The sequence below is a fragment of the Zootoca vivipara genome, chromosome 9 (assembly GCF_963506605.1).
Source record: "Zootoca vivipara chromosome 9, rZooViv1.1, whole genome shotgun sequence".
In the NCBI taxonomy this organism is placed as follows: Eukaryota; Metazoa; Chordata; class Lepidosauria; order Squamata; family Lacertidae; genus Zootoca; species Zootoca vivipara.
This window is the reverse complement of record NC_083284.1, coordinates 58,154,845-58,170,979: the sequence shown is the minus strand read 5'-3', so window position 1 is coordinate 58,170,979 and position 16,135 is coordinate 58,154,845. Positions and strand designations below refer to the sequence as shown.

Below are 16,135 nucleotides of genomic sequence, written 5' to 3'. Positions count from 1 at the left end.
AGGTCGTTCTGCAATATCCCTGTACTGTCAGGATACCTATTTTCCAGCTCTGTAATAACTCCCTTTCGTAGAACTTCAATATATTGTGGCGAGCGCATCATTCCTTCTATTGGCTGCAGGCTTCCAGCACCATAATGATCAACTGACTTTTCGTGTTTGTTTTGAGTATTGTACAGGATTAAGAGTAAGATAGAACACATGCTTTGTTTCACTTAATTTGCACAAGGGTGTACATCAGGGACACTCCAGGCTTGTTGGGTCTATTTTGTTTTTTTACTAGAATCCCAAGATGCCCCAGTGTGAGCGAAGTGCAAAAGACTTATGATGAAAGGAGAAAGTGCCTCTGAATTCCATTTGAGGCTAAGGATTTGCTAGTCCTAGCCAACCACAATGGAAAAGCTTAGGGTCCATTAACTCACCAACCCACTGGTGAATACTGGATAAATGAGTCTCTTCTAGCTGGCAAATAAGTGGGTGTGATGGTCAGTCTCGGAGGTCTGTAACCATGGGATGTGGTAGCATGGCTATGTCAGAATTGTTAGGTACCATGTGCCTCTTTAGCCCACCCAAGCCCAGAGCCTTAGCTTTTGAACTCCTGTGGGATTTGTGTTCTCAGTATTCTTATTGTACATCATTTCTGTTCCTCTCGTAGTGGCAAGGTGATTTGCGAATATAGTCAGTAATAGAAAGGGTTTAAACTTAAATAGCAGCAAATTATTATGGTAAGATCCAATAGCTTTTTATTGGTATTTCTTCTGCTTGAAACTGGTAGTAAAGTTTCATCCAGTCATGGAGATGTTATGTTCAAAGACAGTCTCATCCACAGGAGCATATTTGCCCCTCAATAAAATATTTGAGGGGTCCGCCCCCCCCCCAGTTGATAAGACATTGCCACTCAAATGGTGTCAGTGCACCGTGTCGTGATTGATTATGCAGGGCAGGGCTTACTTGCCCCCCCCCTATTTTATTCAAGTTGGCACCCTGGTCTCACCCATGTGGAAATCTATGGCCCTCCAGATATTAGGACTCCAATTCCCATCAGCCCCAGCCAGTATAGTCATTGGTCAGGGATGATGGGAATTGTTGTTCAGCAACATTTGGAGGGCCACTGGTACTCCGCCCCTGTGTTTAATGGGCCATACCAGATGGAAACTGACATTTCTGTCAACATTGCAGCAAAAGAGCTGTAATCCTCACAGACATGACAACAATATTAAGGAAATGAAGTGCAGTGCTTTCAAGTATTTAAAAATAGTTATTTCTTCAGTCTCTTCCACAGATAAAGCAGGGAGATGAACAGCTGTATTTATTCAATACCTGTACATAGGAACACATGAACAATTATATTCCTAAGGCTACTCATTTATTATGTACATAAAGCCATTGTATGGGTCACCAAAGCTACAGTGTAAATTTTTGGGATTACATATATTGGAACAAAAATACATAAAAATATGTGATAATAACAGGTTTCCTGTAGACCTCTCAGATTTAAGTCAGAGTGCTCTTCTTTGGCCTATTAACCATGAAAATGATACACATACCCCAAAGTCCACCTACCCTCCTATGTTTTGCTTAAGCCATAGAATCATAGAGTTGGAAGGTACCTGAGGGTCATCTAGTCCAATCTCCTGCAATGCAGGAATCCTGCCCACAGCCATCCTTGGGTGGGCTCAAACCACCAACTCTCAGCCAGATGCAATGCTCTATTGTACCAGTGTTGCCTGTAATAATGCATCCAAAGATGTCCTCTTCACACTCCAGTCTATGCACTAAATCTGTACAAAGAAGGGACACCATTCTACATACACCTTTTGTTTTACATTTAAAACAATGAGAAAAAACTCAAACAACAAAAAATCCTTCTTACTACAGTATATATGAATTACTGTTTTAAAAGAAGATGTGGGTGTGTTTGTGCTACCCAGCTCTTATTACCCTGCAGGATTATTTTTGTTGGTCCTAAAACATTTATGATTTAATCATTCATCATGAGTCATGATTCATAGAGGCACACACAATAAATGCTTTCCTAGCATTTGGCTCCTGATTTTAGAAAAGGGATTCAAATAATTCTTGTGAAAATAAATGGACTGGGTCCAAACTATTTCAGCTATGAGCAACCCCACATATATCCATCTCCCCAATGTAAACAATGCTGTGTGTAGAACAATAGTGCACTAGGAAGGAGAAGGAAAAGCAGGAACCCTTCTGCCTGATGAGTGCTCACTTTCATGTGCATGTATTCTGAAGTCTAAGAAGACTGTACCACATGATTTCCTAATGTGTTTTTTGGCGTTGTGGTGAGTGTCTTAGCAGAGCAGGAATGGGCTTATAATCTGTCAGTTCTTCATGCCAAGCAATTTCTCTGCCTAATGGTCAGTTCCTTGGCATACAAGAAAAATCTTGCGGATGAGTGTATAGGCCAAGTGTTTACTTACTAATGCAGCTGCTTAGCTCTGTCTCCTTTAAATGCAGAACTCTCTAGCAGTGCACCTTATTGCTATTTCTTCCTGGAAAAGAGCAAGCAAGTAAGCAAGCAAAGCACAGCCGAGTAAGCAGGCTCAAAGGAGCCATCCATCCAGTGAGAGTCAAAAGCAAACCATCTATATATATATAAATGTAGACTGGGCATGTGTGTTCCTCTCCAATGCTCAACAAAACTGCTGTTCAAGATTGTGTTCAAGTTTTAACACAAAGTTCAAAGACAAATGTCACACCTGGGCAACGTAAAACCCCCAAACCCCCGTGTTCAAAAACACACAACTCACCCTAAAGTGCATGCTGGGAAATAGAATCAGGAGACCTTGCACAACAGCGGCCTCTAGCGGCGGCTACACTGGTACTGCAGGTAGGAAAGCTTCCCACTCCACAACAGCTTGGCTCACCTTTGCAGACTAGGCTGAGTAGAGGTTTGAAGGCTAGGCCGAATAGAGGTGGGGGCTCCCCTGGGTGGGGGATGGGGAGAGGAGGGGGCGGGAAAGGTCATGGATCGGGACAGGCTGGAGCCAATCACAGGGATGAGTCACGGGGGGTGGGGGGAGGAGTCTGAAGGGGGACTCTGAGGGCCCATTTAGCAGACTAATCCACAGTGGGGCCAACAGGGGAGTCTGAGAAGGGACTCTGAGGGCCCATTTAACAGACTAATCCACAGCAACGCGTGGTAGGGCCAGCTAGTAGTCTATACTAGTGGCTCCCAATTGGTGCTCTGCGGACTCCAGGGAGTCCATGTAACACACCCAGCGGGTCCATGGCACATATCCATCAACTCTCCAGGACATCCCTTTTTGGGGGACATCCAAATACATGATGCCCAACCACCCCCAGCCTTGCACCGACCACTTCCCAGCTGTCCACTGACTGGCAGATGCTACTGCCTATGCTGCAGTTCCTGCAGCTCCATGAGTCAGATCATCCTCCATGGGGAGGCCCGGCTGCTTGCCAACGAGGTCGTGGCTGATCCCGGTTCCTCAGCGCCTGAAGTCCAGGCATCTCATGGTGGGGAAGGGCAGGAGTCTGGTGCCTGGATTGTGGTCCCTGGATCTGGGGAAGCGCTGCTCAGCTCAGTCACCTTTGGCCAAATGGGGGCTACCATTTCTCCTGTTGCAGCTGTGGCCCCTTCCGCAGTGGCCTTGAGGCCACCTGGGAAAGGTGAGTGTTTGGGTCACTCCCAGGAGGGAGCTTTCACACTGGTCCTTACTCTGGCCTTGCATTCGTGACAGCTGAGGTCAAGCTCAAGATATATAATTCATATATGGAAATGACATTTCTACGCTGTGGTCATAGTATTACAGACATTTATCCTTCTCTGCTGCAGCAGGTTACTACCATATAAATGGATATGGGTCTGTGTTAAATTTAAATACAGCTCTATACTGTACAGTATATACATTGATATTGTAGTTGCCTACCATAAAAGAGTGGTTAAACCACTGAGCCTAGGGCTTGCTGATCAGAAGGTCGGCAGTTCGAATCCCTGTGACAGGGTGAGCTCCCGTTGCTTGGTCCCAGCTCCTGCCAACCTAGCAGTTCGAAAGCATGTCAAAATGCAAGTAGATAAATAGGAACCGCTCCAGCGGGAAGGTAAACGGCGTTTCCATGTGCTGCTCTGGTTTGCCAGAAGCGGCTTTGTCATGCTGGCCACATGACCTGGAAGCTATACGCCGGCTCCCTCGGACAATAATGCGAGATGAGCGCGCAACCCCAGAGTCGGTCACGACTGGACCTAATGGTCAGGGGTCCCTTTACCTTTACCTTACCATAAAAGAGAAACATAGGAAATAGATCATTAATTTTTTTAAAAAAATTAATGATCTATCATTTTGTCCTTGTGTTACTGCTGCAAAATATATTTGAATGGGTTATTTTATCTGCCAATGAAATATGCAGTAAGTATGTGAGTTTTGAATGTTGAATGGTGCGCAGATAAGTGCCTTGTATGTTAAAGAATAGCCAAATCAAATGAGGGGATTAATGTCAACAGAATGTTGAAAAATAGGAAACTGGTATTTACCTGCCTCTTTTACGGGGTATGTGTATATAGTTCCTTGCCTATTTATTACCCAGTAAAATTATTTCTAACTCATACTGACTCTGATACACATTTCAGTAAGTGATGAGTCACCATTAATAAAAAAATATACAGGAACTACTTTATTACTAGAATTTGGTAAGCTTTTAAAGGAATGCAGTAAGACCAGGATTCTTGTACAATATGTATACTGTGCTGGTAAAGATGGGGACACAGAAGAGGCATCTTGTTCAAAGGTAAGCTAGAGCAGCTTCAGGGGGATGACTATCACATTAGGATCACAATGCATTTTATGCAACCAGAGATATTTTGGGGCTAGTTTCAGAAGGCAAACACAAAAATTTGGCCTGGCACACCTATTTCAACCACGGAAAAAGCAATGTCCAAAGGCATCCTTACCCAAGCCCACTGATCCATTCAAGCCCACAGGAGGGGGACTGGTTTTAGGAGACATGTAACTTTGGCAGGACTGATACAAGGAAACAGAACAAAATACAGTGGTACCTCGGTTTATGAACACAATTGGTTCCGGAAGTCTGTTCATAAACTGAAGCGTTCATAAACTGAAGCGAACTTTTCCATTGAAAGTAATGGAAAGTGGATTAATCCGTTCCAGACGGTCCGCAGAGTAACCGTTCATAAACTGAAGCGAACTTTTCCATTGAAAGTAATGGAAAGTGGATTAATCCGTTCTAGACCGGTCCGTGAAGTACTTAAATTGAAGCGTTCATAAACTGAAACATGGGTGTAATTGGTTCCAGAAGTCTGTTCATAAACTGAAGCGTTCATAAACTGAAACGAACTTTCCCATTAAAAGTAATGGAAAGTGAATTAATCCGTTCCAGATGGGTCCGCGGCGTTCATAAACCGAAAATTCATAAACCGAGGTGTTCATAAACCGAGGTTCCACTGTAAGTAACTCTGCTGCAACTACAAAATATGCGCACTTGTTTAGAATATTTATTGAGGTTAGACTGTAATGGAAAAACTCCACAGTAGCCTGGCTTCTACACATTTTAAAGGGAGAGACAGAGAAAGGAAGGATTCTAGTAGAAGCATTTAACACATTAATCTTGCATGTAGTTGAATCCCTGTAACAGTGATGTAAATGTATACATTTTGGAAAGAGAAAAGTTAGAACCAGAATTTCTATACTGTGGCCTTGGATGTGAAAAGCATACATTTGTTTAGGTTCCAAACTTCATTAAATATTCTTTTTTCATGTTCTTCCTGCAAATTGCTCCTTAAATCTGTCTGTGGTGACTCAATTTTTCTGTCTTCTGTTTAATTCATACTTTTTGTAAACAGCACTAAACTGTTTCAAATTCTGGGTGTGATCCAGCACACATTTATGTATCCTATATTCCCACTGATTTTAATTAACTGGATACAAAGTTCATGAGTGATATATCTACTTTACTGAAATTCTTAACTTACTCCCATTGACCTTAATGAAGCCAAAAGTACCAGCATGTAATGTTAGAAAATTAGGGCTGGGTCCTACATTATCTTGCTCTGGATTCTCTATGGACAATGGTGTAGTTACACCTCTTCTTTTGCCCCACCTTGCTAGGTATATAAAATCATTTGTGATCCAGACACTACACTAACAGGTCTGCATATACACTCATGCAATCCCTCAAAACCAGGCAGCAGGGTGTATGATTCTTGTGCACAAGCCTCTGAACTGTGTATCTGCATCTAGCATCACATGAGTGAAGAAATGACGCCTAGCCTTCTATCATGTGTAGAGGTTGAGTGAGTCTGTGAACTACTCAGCAGAGCACATATGATAAGAAAATTGCACTGTATCCATTCATTATCTTCAAAAAAATACTACTGCTATAGAACATTTTTAAAAGCAGTCTTGAAAGCTGCAGCTTACTGCTTGCAGTTTTCACATGATTTCTTACTTAGTGACCTTTTAATTGACATATTGATATAAAATCATGGCACTTTATCATTATAAGATTCTGTGACAGGCTATGACTAAACATTAATGCAAGCATTCCATTTGTTTTGCAACTACAAAAACTGGAAGCAAACTAGCACAAAATTTAAGGTCTGTTTTAGTGTTGCATGCTAGTTAACTCCAGAAGACAATGCATCTGTCTACTAAGTCATGCACTACATGACTAAAGTATTTTCAGCTAACTAAAGAAAGTGCAAACAGGGCTTGGAACCTAGAGTGCACAACGGCAAGCAGAAGTTGCTTTTGCTCATGCAAGGAGATGTTCCTGATTGCCAAGGATTCCTCTTTCCAGTAGCAGCCGCCTGAGGTTCCAGAGGGTCTCTGACTATCAGGCGCTGCTTTTGTAGGGAAATGGGTCTACAATGAGGAAGAGCCAAGGAACCCCCATTTTACAAGTGGAATTATGTTCTGTTGTCAGGATCCAAGGATTGTGTATTAAGATAGCACAGAATAAGTAGGCTATAACACATTTCCTTTTGCAGTGCTATCCATAATTATATAATCTGAAGTCAGCACATTCTGATTAACCTATTGAGTAAAGCATAAACAATAAAACTACTATCCTTGAACCAGTTGAAATTTGATTTAGTCCAACAGAATGTAATGAAAAACACCAGGATTAAAATGGAAATACTCCAATTTAAGTGGCTTGTGTACCACTGTACCATAATGTTTCCATGTTTAAACTATTTTAACTTTCACATTAATCTATACTATAAGAGCTTGTTTAGCATAATGTTTCAGAGTGGTCTGAATGCAGCTTTATCGCTTTGAGCTACAAAATTTTCTTCTGCTTTGGAATAAATCTCATTTTACATTTCCTATTTGCTTTCCACATGTTCCTATTATAAAACCATATGAAAACATTTTTTTCCTCCATCGCCATAATTATAGGCACATTTAACAGCCAAATAACCATATTAAGAAAATGGAATGGCATATGAAAACAAAATAAATACAACAGACATTTTTAAAAAATGCATTCCTAAAACAATTCACATTTTGTTTTTATATTTAAAGTGGAACAATCCCCTCCAACTCGGGGCATTAGATGTATTTGTCCCACCTGGAGAAGGAGCAGGGTGCTACATGTGCAGTTTCTGTTACTGATCCAACACCTGGAGCTGTTGCAGAAATAATTCAGCTGTTTTTAGGACTAGATCGTGCCCTTTCATGCTAAACAGCTGATCAGCAGGATTTTAATTTCTTTGAAAGGGCTCCACAAGATGGTTGCCCCATGCATACTTTTTTTTTTAAAAAAGAAATGACTTGTACACTTTCCCCCCATTAGGATGGATCCAAAGCAACTGACAAAGATAAAACCAGATAATACTAAATCATAATATTGTTGCATTGGGTTTGGTTTTAAGTGTTCTGTAAATATAACCCATTTTAAGACTGCAATCCTGTGAACACTTACCTGGGAGTAAGTTCCACTGACTTATTTCTCAGTACATGTATAAGTCTTCCCAGCAGATGACTAATTAGAAAATAATATCTAATAGTTAAATAAAATCCTTACGAAGATTCACTTGAATCCCTGTAAGAAGAAATATTCAGAGGATGACTCTCACTCCACAGACACTCACACCTAATGAAGTGAATGAAAATTATACAGCAGAACACTTTAGGGATCACAGTCCAAGATGATAAGATACAGCTGGAAGATGTTTGGCTTAAATACCAACTTCATGATTTCTGCATTCAGTTTGCAAGGCATGCCCAAAAAGAAAAAGAAAAAGAATCAGCAGTGAACAAAAGTGGAAGTGTCTTGTCATCCATCACAGCATATCTCTTTTCCGAAATTGCTTCCAACGCTGCCTAATGTGTTTGCTTGTTACAGTCATCACACAAACATAATAGTCCTTCAACCCATGTTTCGGTTTTTCCTGTTAATGAAAACAAACATCATTACAGCTACATTAAAGGAGGTCTGTATATAAAATACAAAACAAAACAATAAATTCTAAATACCTTACAAGGTGTTTTGGCTATGTCCCTTACCATGCAACATTAAAACAAAACCAAGAAAACCTGGCAGTGCCTCTGTTAACAGCTAAGGTAAAGGATAATATCTTTGTTTAACCCTATTCAAAATATGATCTGTTTTATAAAAACAGGATTTAAAAAATGTCCCGATACCTTAATTTTTTAAAACATAAATGTTTAAATATTAACACACAAAGCAGGGAAAAAAACTTAACTCTTGTAGAATTAATGTAGGTTTGAGCCAGATAAAGTGTAGATTGTTGAGCAAAAACTAAATCTCTAACCATTGAAAAACGCAGGCTTGAAGCTAGCCACTTGACCATGGGAAATAAAAATCATTCATAAGCAAATAGCTTGCAAGAGAAGAGTGCTGAATCTGCGGTGTGACTTGTGAGCAGGCAGCATTTTAATTACACGTATCCTCCATTTCCTGGTTCCATTACACTTAGCCAAGGCAAAAAAAACTATACAGTACAGTATTTTGCAGAATTTGCGGACAAGCATGAATACAGCAATCTGTGACCCTGCACAACAATTATGCATGTATAAAGGGTAATCTCAGAAGCATTATGGTGTTCAGGACGGCAACCCATTAAATCCTCTTACATACTAGACTTGAAGGTTATATTAATTAACAACATACATATTCTTCTGGGAAAATCAAAATACTAAAATTTCCATCTAATTTGAAGTGTATAATGAACACTTAAACATTTCCAGAATAAAACATCACATCTCTTTTGTGGATAAGTAGCAACATCCCCCCAGCCCTGCCTCTGCCATCGCTGGCTACCGTCCCTGCCGCCCCTCGAATGGATGGGACCCAGGTGGCTTTGTGGGTTAAACCACTGAGCCTGGGGCTTGCTGATCAGAAGGTCAGCGGTTCGAATCCCTGTGGCGGGGTGAGCTCCCGTTGCTCGGTCCCAGCTCCTGCCAACCCTAGCAGTTCGAAAGCATGTCAAAATGCAGGTAGATAAATAGGAACCGCTACAGCGGGAAGGTAAACGGCGTTTCCGTGTGCTGCTCTGGTTTGCCAGAAGTGGCTTTGTCATGCTTGCCACATGACCTGGAAACTATACGCCGGCTCCCTCAGCCAATAATGCGAGATGAGTGTGCAACCCCAGAGTCAGTCACAACTGGACCTAATGGTCAGGGGTCCCTTTACCTTTAGCAACAACAGAACGTAAGAATCCTGCTGGTTCAGACTAACCTCTACCTATTCTAGCATTCCAGCCACACTGGACAACCAGAGGAAGCACACAGGAAGCTCATAAGGAAGACAAAAGCACTCTCCTTTGTGCTCCTCAGCAACTGGTATTTAGAAGCATACTGCCACTAGAATATATAGATATCATGAAGCCATTGGCAGCCTTATTCTCCATGAATGAGTTGATCACCTTTTAAAGCTGTCCAATTTGGTGGCAGTGAATGGGATACTTTAACTATGTACTATGTGCAGAAGTACGTCTTTTTGGTCTGCCCGATATCTCCCACCATTCAGCATAATTGGATGAGCCACTGTTCTTGTATTATGGGAGAAGGAGAAAAAATTCTATTGATTTTCTCCATACCATACATTTTACCTACCTCAATAATGTCCCTGGTTCTTCACAGGGCAGATGCTCCAGGCCCCTAATCATTTTAGTTGCTCTTTCCTGGAAAATGATCAAGGAGCTGGAGCAACTCCCTTTATAGAAAAATGAAATGTTTTCTAAATGGGGGAACAGGGCAGAATGATCCTGAAATATCTAACAGTTGCTTATATATATTTTACTATCAAATGTATGACACATGTTTATATGAAGTATAGGTCTCATTGTGCTGTTGTGGGAAACACTGTCTTGGAGCTTAACATGGCTCCATATATGCCAGAGGTCACCCATGTGGTGCCTGTGGGCACACACACTCCCGTAGAGGCCTTCCCTGGCACCCCCCCCCGCATGCTGAAAATTGTGTTGAAAGAAGGAGTTTGTGGTAGCCAACAGCATAAGTTGCAGTGCCTGCTTGGCATGGTGCCCACAACAATTTCTCCAATTTTCAAATGTGCCCATAGACCCAGAAAGGTTGGCAACTCCTGATATATGCCAACAAAAATAGGTAATACAAGAGTCCTGGGTCATGAGCCGCCAAAAGACTTGGACATAGATTTTCCTAGAACAAACAAGTTTGTTCCTGAGGAAAATGGAGAAGGAATTGAAATTTTGATTCTGAATGAACTGGAAAAAAATTATATAGAGTTCACTTTCTGATCAGTTATTTTGATTCTCAGTTGTCAAATGAAAGGTCAGCTAAGTACAGTGATAAATCTTTAACCAACAGTTTTAGAAACACAGTGCATCATAGACATACCATAGTTTATCTGCTATTGAGTTCCTTCTTCACACAGGATTTGAAAGTGGTGTATTTTTGTAGGGTTTTGTAGCCCTGAGAAGCAGAAGACAAAGAAGTGTGCATGTGCAAGCATCATGTAAAGGCAGCCAAAGGTGAGCGTTAGGAGATGATGATGAAAATAATAATAATAATAATAATAATAATAATAATAATAATAATAATAATAATGGAATTGTACTTGTTAGTCATAGTGTAGAAAACTCAGCAAAAATAATTTTAGGCTAAAATATTCATGCACCTGTGATACAATTATGTATGATACCACAATATAGGCATAACTATTAATTTCAAAGATGCTACAACAGAGAGTGTTTTTCTTAAAGTACTTGGTAAAGAAGAGAAAAATGCATTTTTAAAGCAAAGATACTGAATCTACATCTTAAATAAGGTATTATGAAAACAGTCTCCATACTCTACTTTCATACAGCTTGTGTGAAATTACAAACATCACTTCAAATTTTGGCAATACAGTCACTATCCACAGGGTGGCAGTTAAACATACCAGATCTCAGAGCAGAAATTCTTAAAGTTCAGGTTAGAAAACAATTATAAAATCCTTTAATACATTTGCAAAGGAGACATAATATTCGGAATTATGAACAGTGTCTATAGGGAATACTAAAAGAAGATTGGCTAAAAACACATTTTAACCCAACACTAATAACAAGGACAATCAGCAACTCCACACTACCATGGCACTTTTAAAAAACAACATTCAGAGAACAAGCAATGAAGTAAATTTTGTCACCACATGTCGAAGGCATAGTTGGCTTGCCAATTCAAATTACTAGAGAAGGTGTATAGATTCATTCTTCCTTCTTTAAAGGCCTCATAAATCAGATATGATGTAAGAAATGGGGTTGTATGAGTATTTCAGCCCACTTGCTTTAATCCTGATTTTGAGTTGCCCTTTGAGCTCGGCAGAGCACACAATAGCTAGCACCCCACCCCATATGTTCCCCATGCTTCCCCGGCAGTTCCTATTTCCTAATAGGGAAAACACACACCCATACATTGGAGAAGGGCGTTCCAGTTGGCTGAGGATCATGTCATCTGCCACTGAGGCGAAGCCCTGCTGTGTTCCATGCCCTCCGCCACCTGGTTTTCCCTCTCCAAGAAATTTTTTCGTTAGAGAAGGGGGCTTTTTCAACTGTTTGAATAGTCCAGCCCAATCGTTTATGGGCTGAGAAAGTAGGTAGTGGCTCATTCCTGCTTATAATCATTAACCTAAAATATTTATATTGTACATATATTTCAGGCTTAAAAAGAAATGCAATCTGATTACTGTATTTTTGATAGAAGACAAAGCCCAATTTAAAATGTGAAATTAAATGCAAAATTACACAACAGTATTTACAGAATTACTTAAAAATACTTTGTGACAAAATTCATTTCTGCTGACTACTATTTAGTTAATTTATTGTCTCTAGGGGGCAGTCAGGAGTACAGACAGATTAAACTTCTAAAACTACTCAATAGGCTATCAAAAGCTTTTAGACATCGATTTCCCAGTCTATAAATGGCAATGACGAGACTGAACCTTCTAGATAATTAATTGGGGACCTACTTGATCAACAGCAAGCTGGATCAGAATGTGTCTGTAGACTTGGCTATAGAAAAAACAAACAAATCCCAGTTCTGTAAATTAAGGGTTAGTAAACTAAACATATACGGAGGTAGTTTTAATTTCAATAATAACCATAGATTAACCATGAGTTTCATTTCACAGTCAGACTAACTGTTTATCGCAACATACATTATGAATTTTGTCACATCCGTAAATAATAATAAAATACGCATCTATGTGATGCAGTTCTTGAAACCCTTTCAAGTTGAAGAGTAGAACAGATATCTATGAAATAAATGGCTATATTTCAAATAGTTTTGGAAACAGCGAAAATTTAATAGTTTATGGACTGCTTATATCTCATTCATAAGTTTTTGTGATTAAGAGATACTAATCCATGTTCCTACCTTGAACCCTCGTTGCAATCGGTCTTTCATAATACCAATAAATTCTTTGTAGCTCAGCTGATCATCTTTGTCTACATCAAAGATCTTGAAGACAGTGCTTACTAAATGCATTGAAAGCTTCAAACCTGTAGCTACATATACTGCACGCCTGAATTCATCTATGGAAACAAGGAAATTTAGCAGTTAGCCAAAATCATCATGCAACACAGTGATTGCATTACTTATTATTGACAAAACCTCATTCTCCATTGCATATATATATTTGTCAAGAGCACTGTGTTCTAAGTGACCCCTTATTATAGCTATAGTTGCACAGCTGATCTCTTGAAAAGAAGCAACTGCTAATGCAAATGATAAATGTGGAGTACAGAATACATCTAATATACACGTATATTTTCATTCATGTGGTTTGAGGTGGTTCGCTGGAGGCTTATGGTGTCTTGTATTATTTGAATTTATTTACAAATATACAGTTTGACCATAGGTGGAAGCATGCAGCTTAACTCATGTGGAGCTGCTGCTTTACTGCTACTGTGGCTTTACAAGCATATACCTATTTTTTTAAAAGTATATAAATGGTTCATACGTAGATGAGTCTTCCCTACCACCCTTGCATATATTTATTAAATGGCAAGAAAACTCTTAGATACACAGAGGTATTTTATGTCTCATAGGATTCAAACATGGATAACTGCCATGCAATATTTAGAGGATTTTGGAGAGGTCGAACAGGCAGAAAAAGCACAATACTTGATGCTCACACAAATATTAAACAAAACAGATTTCTTTTCTTTTAATATTAAAAAAGTATTAACCATTGACATTAAATATTTCTACCTTTTCCTATGGAACGGTTTGCAAAATTATACATCTGCATTGCAATTGCGAAGTCTTCTAGATTATTCAAAAACTGGAAAAATGATCTGAATTCATCAAATGTAATGCCCTATGAATAAAAGAATACTGACATTAGTATTACAGAAGCAGCAGCAGCAGCAGCAGCATTCTTTAATTGTTTGGCAGCAGTTTTGCAGCTGATAATGGAATCAGCATACAATGGAGAAAGTTCTATACCTCTCATAGCTCCCTTCCTTCACAAAGTTGCAATCCTGCTGCCACAAGCCAAATTGTACTAGTAGAGAAAGAATGCCTGTCTCAGGAGGAGTCAGGCCTCTCCCATGTGGCTTTATTGGTAATACCTGTTCCCCACTAACTGGGGAGCACATGGGGGACATGGTAAGAGCAGCTGGAAACTAACCAAATTTTGGAGAAACAAGTCATAAGTTTGTTTGATCTGTGGACAACTGATGGTTAAATTTTAGTTTGATAAGCAATCCATGACTTTGATTTATGTGCATATGATACAGATATGTCCAGAATACAAAACATGCAGTTAGGTTTCTTCGCTCTCTTTTTCCCCATTTCCCTAACTCCGAATATTTGGTCTTTTTTTTAGGTGGGGGTGGAGGTACATGGCCCATTTTATTCTTTAACAAGTTATTTATATTTTTAATGCTGGTTTATACCACTTTTATTGTAGCAGATTAAAGTTTCTTTTTAGTACTGTGTTTAAGTACGGTATATTTGTTGAGTGCCTTATCTGTGTCATGATACCGAAGCACTTTGGGTGTTTCCCCCCTCCTTTTAACTACCACTAACTGCTAAATGATGCTTACTGGCTCTTTTTAAGCCCCTCAAACTAAAATGTCAAGAGTTGAAAAGTGTGATCATTTGAAAATAAGCTGAACTGTTTACAAATAGATCTAAAACAGTTAAACCTGATCTTTCTGTAAACAAATAAAAGTGAATTATATCCAAAGCACTCCATGCTTGAAAGAGTCCCTGGAACATCAACCCTATTGGTTTGCACTGATGCATTTAGCTGCCACTATATCTCTTTGTTGCTTAAATTTACTCCAGACAACACCTCTGTTTCCTAACAAACAGTTTAGCTAGCAAGGTTATTTGCTTTTGCAACTTCCCAAGTTCTTTGAAAACCTCTGTTTAGTTACTTCTAAGAACCACTCACTCCACACTGGCCAGGTGATATCCTAGGGACAGCATTCCAGAAATGGGGAGTCACTACTGAGAAGCCCCATGCTAAAATTGTTTTACCAAAGACAGCTATCTGGCTACTGAATTTTGCACTAGCAAAGGCAATACAATGCATAACCCATTGCTGCAATCTAACCTAGTACGTCTGTAACCCGCTTCAACCACCCCTTTGTACTTCCTAGATGGGGCTTTTCTGGCTACATAAAGACTCACACTCAATAGTTTACTATTGGTATAAAGAAGTGGGGCACTTCAAAAAATGTTGTTTTCATGGTTCAGCCACTCCATCCCATTCCCCTTGGTTTTCTGTCCCAGACAGTTAGCATTCTGTGCCTATTACCATGATCAGTTCTCATTAGGTGAGTGTGCTTTTTTGTCATATTGGGACACAGTGGTCTCCAGTCCTAACTACATTAAAATCTTTGATTTCTCTACTGAATTTTATAAGAAGCAGTAACTTTCATCATTTGGGGACTTATCTACATACCCTCAAACATTAATCCAATGAAAATAGAGATGTCCTATTTAACAACAATAATTTTTATTATTTATACCCCGCCCATCTGACTGGGTTGACCCAGGCATTCTGGATGACTTCCAACATTTTATATATAATAATAAATAATAAAAGATTAAAGATTTAAAAACTTCCCTATACAGGGCTGCCTTCAGATGTCTTCTCAAGGCTGTATAGTTTCTTATCTCATTGGCTTGGGGGTTGCATAACTGCATACTCTCCAACATTTCTCCAATGAAAATAGGGATGTTCTAAGGAAAAACAGGACATTCTGGGATCAAATCAGAAACCAGGATGGCTTCTGTAAATCCGGGACTGTCTCTGGGAAATAGGGACAGTTGGAGGATCTGTATCTATATGAACCAGGAAATGAACTGTCCAGACAAGGGAATGGGTCTTCCTACCATTTTTATATCTCTGTGCATCTTGCTTTGTATTGATCTTTCAGTTACTCATTTCCATTATCCTTCCCATCTGGTTTTCAGTTTCTTTCCCTCTCAGTCAGTCAGCATTCCATGTGCACTGTGCATGCTTAATCCTCTTTGGGCTGTTTTAAGGGTTTCCTCCTTGGGGTTCCCCTGAGACTGCTAGTGCCTCCCTCTTGTGTGTAGCTGTTGATGTATGGTCTACATGAGCAATGGCACTCAAAGAACTGGACTACAATTAGAATATAGATTTCTGTTATAATTAGACATTCTGAGATAAT

The 16,135-nt window shown here is 39.7% G+C and overlaps 1 protein-coding gene across 5 annotated transcripts in view; it reads right to left on the bottom strand.

Moving 5' to 3' along the window:
* Positions 1-863: 863 nt before the first annotated feature.
* MICU3 (mitochondrial calcium uptake family member 3) overlaps positions 864-16,135 on the bottom strand; it is a 49,740-nt gene continuing 34,468 nt past the window's right edge. For 2 of the 5 annotated variants that reach the window (XM_060278823.1, XM_035112136.2), the window contains 4 exons: positions 13,695-13,803; positions 12,858-13,015; positions 10,842-10,916; positions 865-8,392 (listed from right to left, as the gene is read on the bottom strand). In XM_060278823.1, coding sequence (XP_060134806.1) covers positions 10,848-10,916; positions 12,858-13,015; positions 13,695-13,803 — 336 coding nt within the window. In that variant the 3' untranslated portion in view covers positions 865-8,392; positions 10,842-10,847. The other 3 variants (XR_009558172.1, XM_035112137.2, XM_060278822.1) reach the window with 3 other exon arrangements.